General features: G+C 23.0%; 1 protein-coding gene across 3 annotated transcripts; it reads right to left on the reverse strand.

The window, feature by feature from the left end:
• Positions 1 to 811: 811 nt before the first annotated feature.
• Positions 812 to 5,677, reverse strand: LOC107994569 (calcium-independent phospholipase A2-gamma). Of its 3 annotated transcripts, none has more exons than XM_017051553.3 (8): positions 5,606 to 5,677; positions 4,218 to 4,620; positions 3,759 to 4,125; positions 3,459 to 3,671; positions 2,959 to 3,167; positions 2,664 to 2,862; positions 2,368 to 2,574; positions 812 to 2,285 (listed from the first exon to the last, which is right to left on the reverse strand). In XM_017051553.3, the coding sequence occupies exons 2-8, from the start codon at positions 4,524 to 4,526 to the stop codon at positions 2,032 to 2,034; spliced, it is 1,758 nt and encodes a 585-aa protein (XP_016907042.1). In that variant the 5' UTR covers positions 4,527 to 4,620; positions 5,606 to 5,677; the 3' UTR covers positions 812 to 2,031. The 3 variants fall into 3 exon arrangements, with proteins under 3 accessions (XP_016907042.1, XP_016907039.1, XP_016907043.1); XM_017051550.3 differs by having other exon boundaries at positions 5,296 to 5,671; XM_017051554.3 differs by having other exon boundaries at positions 5,654 to 5,669.
• Positions 5,678 to 6,262: the final 585 nt, after the last annotated feature.

Genomic DNA, 6,262 nt, shown 5'->3' on the forward strand with positions numbered 1-6,262 from the left:
AGGACAGAGATAGATAAAAATATTGAAATCAGCGCCATCTTCAGAGTGCCGCAAATGAAACTCACAAAGAAAGGACGGAAAATAGTAAGACAAAGATAGAGATATATTAAGAATTGACCGCTGTCGCCATCTTTGATTACTTTTAGAAAGTAATTCTTTGAAGGGATACCGGCAGTGCAGGAGAGATGGCGCTAGCAATCAAAAATAAGAATTGATCACCAGCGCCAACATCGGATACTTCTAGAACGATGATTCTTTGAAAAGATACCGGTAGTGCTCGAAAGATGGCGCTAGCAATCAAAAATAAGAATTGATCACCAGCGCCAACATCGGATACTTCTAGAACGATGATTCTTTGAAAAGATACCGGCAGTGCAGGAGAGATGGCGCTAGCAATCAAAAATAAGAATTGATCACCAGCGCCAACATCGGATGCTTCTAGAACGATGATTCTTTGAAGAGATATCGGTAGTTCTCGAAAGATGGCGCTAAATGTCAATTCTTAATATATTTCTATCTTTGTCTTACTATTTTCTATCCTTTCTTTGTGAGTTTCATTTGCGGCACTCTGAAGATGGCGCTGATTTCAATATTTTTATCCTATCTCTGTCCTTCTCTTATTATTTATTCTCCTTGTCTATACATGTTTCATCCAGCATTCTGAAGATGGCGTTAATTCCGATATTTTTATTCCACTATTTTTATATTTTTAAAAATTTTTATAACATGGAAAAAATGTTATGTCTATTCTACATTTTATTTGTATATATATTTTTAACAAATGATAAAGTAAAAATTCAATAACACTGGGTATGTTTAATTAAATATTTGTAATTTATTGTTTTGGTATTCTTACAGTATAACATTTTTTGAATGAAATTGATAATAACTTAAAATTTTCAAACTTGTACAATGTTTCGTAGAATAATATAAAATAATGTTTAACTATTGTTACATGAGATATTTTATACATATAACATAATATAAATAATATAAATTTTCATTCTATTTAAAGATTTTATCACATCAATATTATCATCTATATAATATGACTAGTATTAGAATTGATTATATATGAAGTAGAAATTATTTGAATATTTACATGCTTGTTAATTATACAAATTATAAATTATTTGATATAAAGCTTTGTTTTTTGGATATTTGCAATTTGTTAGAATACTGTTCTACTGTGCTATTTTAAAACAATATAATCATTTATGATAGTTAATTAAAGAAGAAAATATAATGTTTTTGTTATTAATAAAAATAAATAAAATAAATATTAAATTAAATAATCTTATGATAATAATCTTAAATTCTTATTTAATATATTCATTTTAAGCTATATTTATACATATATTATTTTATGCATGTGTATAGTATTAAATTAAAAGAAGTGCACATTCATAGATAAACTTTGAAATTACAATTTACGCGAAATAAATTATTTTTTAGCAAAAATTAATATATGTATTTATATATAATATTGTATATAATGTTTATTCATTATATCAATATCATTAAAGAATAAATAGAATAACAATTATTTTACATATTTTAACTACAAGATTGTTTTAAATATTTTTTCGACAACAAAATATAAAAATATATGGCCAACCCAAATCGGGAAGCTATAAATAACCACTTAAGTAAAAGTTACTTAAGTTTAGAATAAAGTTTTTTTTTTATCCTAAAAACTCTTAGTTTTTAGAATGTCAATAGAAACACAATTATAATACAATAAAGTATTATTATAAAATAAACTTTCGTGTCTTAGCTATAGTATTATACATACTTTGCATATATCATGGATTTTTAAAATTTGTTAAATTTTAGATAAAAATTCTATATTTTTAATTTATATTTGCATGAAGAATTGTCTATTGTCTTCATTGTTTCTTGTTCATTATTTTGCTCATATACTGTATATGTAAGTACATCTAATTAATATAAAATGTTATATAATAATGTCTATAGTTTCTATAGTTTTATATATCGTGGAATGCGAATTAATTTGTGAGATATGATAATTTAAAAGTTTGACATTTTTCTTTGTAATGTAATCCAATCCATAATTTTTTGTTGAAGTCTTCTTTTTTGTAATAAAACTTCAGCAGCTTTCTGAAATTTTTCTTCATTTCTGCGAATATACATTTTTGCATCCTGTTCTAATTGACTGATCTTTTCAGGACGTATTTCTACCATTGATAACATCTCCGTCAAATATGGATTAAAACGAAAATAAACATATTCTGGTAAGAGGTCGTTCAACATCGTATGTACAGCTGCATAATGCATCGTTATTAATATTTAAGTATATTCAATATGATGCAACGAAATAAATATTTCAAGAAATAATCCTAATACCTTCTGTATCAGTTGCACTATCTAAAATTTTATAAAATTTTTCTTTCCAACTTGAAATTGCAATTTCCGCAGATTTTTTGCTATTTCCACAAATTTGACTCGGCGTTCTTCCAGTTCCAAATGAAATCACACATTGAATTGGACTATTTGGCCATAATTGTTTAGCTTCATGTAATGCAACTGCACAGGGATTATTTACCAAAATACCTATATAAAATTAAAATATTATTTAAGTAAATTATTTAATGAATTTTTAATATCAATATCAATATTATATAATATTATAATATCTATACCTCCATCTTGATGAAGATATTCACCACATTTAAATTCTTCAAAATAACTAGGTGCTGCAGCAGATGCTCTAATAGCTTCCCATAATTTATGTTTGTAAGATCCTATATATAAACTTTCGACTCTATGAGGTAAAGTGTAATTTCGAAATACATAAGCCATTACGCGCTCATGATTTACTACAGCAGATATAGCTGAAAACTAAAAAATTTTTGCATTAAAGTTAACAAATATTCAATTTTTAATATTTTCATTTCAATCATCATATTTTGCTTATAAATAAAATGTAATAAATACTTTTGGAGAAGTAGAATCGCGAGCAGTTTTTATAAGAATTTTTTCTCCTAAATGTTCTTTTAATAATTTTTCCCAAAGAGCTGTATCATAATATCCATGGCTCCATACCAAGTTGCTTGTACCTTTTATAGCACTTTGAGTAAATACTTTGGCACTTAATTCTTTGTATAATTCTGATATTTCATATAATGATTTTCGTTTATGTCCACCTATAAATAATATTATTATTAAAATGTTAAGTGCTCTAATAAATTTTATTATTTTATATTAATTTTTATTCTATAAATGTTTTTATCTTAAATAAAAATTATTATAAATAAATACTATATTTTATTGAAAAAAAAATTAAATATGAAACTAATAAAAAGAAGAAAGATTCATTGACTATATTAGTAAATTATAGTAAATTATAGTAAATTAAATTATTTACATAATTAACTTTTAAATATTATATATTATATTATATATTATATAATATTATTATATGTACATATACATACCTAAAACAGCAGCAAGAATAGCTCCTGTACTCACACCACATATATAATCAAACATTTCATAAGTTTTTTTGCCCGTTAGTTTCTCAAGTTTTTTTAACATTTCTATAACTAATACTCCACGCATACCTCCACCATCAATAGAAAGAATTCTAATACCTCTGCCAGGCAATGGATCAGTATAACCTAATACTGTTAATGCTTCTCTTATAGGTGCTGAAATTTCAAAACATTTAAAATATTAAAAATCTTATTTATACATTCTCTCTTTCTCTCTCTCTAAAATTTTAAATTATTTTATACCTCTTATTTGTTCATCCTTAATTCTTTGTCGAGTTTTAAGCAATATTTTAATTGCTCCTTCCTTAATAGCATAATGTCTAGCTTCTGAATATTGATCAATATGTAATAATAAATCTTCAATTCTCCTCAAACATGAAGCATTTGATTCAGCAGTTGCAATAGCATTCAAAACATGACGTGTTCTAGATGCAATACTGTGTTTTGGTATATTTTTATGAAGATTTATTTTCCATTTAGGTGATACAACTAATCCAGCTGTTTTACTTTGAGCAGAATTAAATATTAGTGCATTAAGAAATTGAGAAAGAGATTGGGATCCTATTTTAGCTTGAAATTTATTCTCACTTGTGGTATCTTCATGAGTTTGCTATAAAAATTATTAAATATAAATAAGAAAATTATTTTTTAAAAAATCATTTGAATCTATATTTTTTATATTATTTAAATTATTTGACTTACTTTTTTACATTCATTAGTATTGGTAATTAATGTCTTTTCCTCTGAAGTTTCTAATATTACATTTTTCTTTTCTTTTTCACTATTATTACATTTTTCCACATCTGATATTTTCGTATCATTTATATTTTTTGAAAATTCAATTGGTGACAATTTTTTCAAAGTATTTATTTGCGAATATGTTACTTTTTGTAAAAAATCTAACCAATTTTTGGATAAAATAATTTGTAAACTTTTATCATAACCAGATTTGTGTAAGAAATCTTTCAATTGCATTAAAAGTTTTGTATGATTTTGCATAGACATTTTCATTTTCCATAAAGAAGCATTTTTTATACGATTTAACAATTTATTTCTATTAACACTTCCACTATAACCTTTACCCGCAGCACTATCTGTCAATTGTCTAAAAATACAAAGTACACGTTTATTATTCCATACACTTCTATTGAAGTAAGAAATTATTAAATTTAAATTTCAAAAAAATTTTGCATTTATCTTATACAAATATTTTATTTTATCTTATAAAAATATAAATAATCTACAACAATTATTAAAATATTATAAGCATAATTATAATAAATAAGTTTCTATCCAAACACTCTTATATTAAATATGATTGTATAAATATAAGAAAAATAAAATTAAGATTAATTAAATTCGTAAATATGTATATAATACTGAACGTTTTAATATTTGCTGAAGAATTTCACATGGACTATTCCCGAACAAAGTTTATTCCAAGTGCAACTATTATTAATTCAAACGTAAGCTCAATATATACATACGTATATATACGTAATGTTATATTTAACATATGCTTTTATATATATGTCAAATATCTAATTAATCAATTAGAAATTAATTTAGAGATAATTAAAAAAAAGAACAATTAAAAAACAAAGATTATAAAAAAATATATTATTTAGTATTTCAACATTAATTTTTTATAAGATTTCATTGAAAATTAATATAATATGTTTAACTTTTTAAACAGATATAAAAAATTTACAATTTTTTATCAAAGAATGACATACAAAGTTGGAATGATAATAGAATATTTTATTATATTATCGTTTACCTCGTTAAAAAAATAAATCTTTGACATTTAATACTTGTATTTCGCGTCATTATTTATTTTATTTTATTTTTTGCACTTTTTATATCAATATGAAAATATTGCAAGATAAATTAATTAAATGAATTATGAAATATTAGTGACAATTTTTTAAAGTGTCTGTAATAATTTTAGTTTTTAATCAATTTTCACTATATTTTATAGATCATTTAAAAATAATTGTTAAAATAATAATTAAGATAATAATTAATTAATATTATTTTTTTTCGTCTTTGATTTTACTTTGTTGTACTTCGTGATACAAAGTACTTACATAGGTACTAAATTATTTCGAACACTAAATACACACTAATCTAAATACCTTTGATTCAGCTTTTATAAAAGAACTGATGACGTAGTTGACAACATTCATTTTGTAAATAAAATCACTGTTCCACCAATGAGATTTGTTGGTAGCTGTGTATAAGATACTACTTTAGTAGGTAATATGATTAGAACAAGTGTTATATATTAATATTAACTATATTGTTTATAACTTTTGTATCATCATCTTGCATGTAAACATATTAATATTTACATATATATGTATATATATAAGATTGAAAATAAAGAAAAATAAAAATATTTTTTCTTTTAAAAATGTAAATATTTATATTTTTTATTCATTAATTAAAATTTCTTTGATTATAAGAAATATTTTAAATTGTTATTTCTGTATTTATTTTCTTTGTTGTACTATATTTCATTATTATAGAAAGAAAAAAAAATTATAAATTATTTAATCCTGATACATATACCAGATAAATTTTTCTTCCTTTATATATGAAGATATACATAAAAATTTTGAATCTAAACTTTTTTTAGGTTATTTTATATTATTTCTGAAGTATGTGATTATAATGTGACTAACGATATATCATATCAAAGAAAGTGTTATAGAATATACACGATACTTAAAAGTAGACTTACA

Source organism: Apis cerana, linkage group LG7, assembly GCF_029169275.1.
Source record: "Apis cerana isolate GH-2021 linkage group LG7, AcerK_1.0, whole genome shotgun sequence".
Lineage (NCBI taxonomy): Eukaryota > Metazoa > Arthropoda > Insecta > Hymenoptera > Apidae > Apis > Apis cerana.

Bases quoted from the DNA above. Each gene is read 5' to 3' on its own strand.
- LOC107994569 (XM_017051550.3), bottom strand. From the start codon at position 5,345: ATGACGCGAAATACAAGTATTAAATGTCAAAGATTTATTTTTTTAACG. The intron at 4,621-5,295 runs GTAAACGATAAT...TTGTATTTTTAG, and splicing joins AGATTTATTTTTTTAACGAG to ACAATTGACAGATAGTGCTG. The intron at 2,286-2,367 runs GTATTAGGATTA...TGCATTATGCAG, and splicing joins TAGTGCAACTGATACAGAAG to CTGTACATACGATGTTGAAC.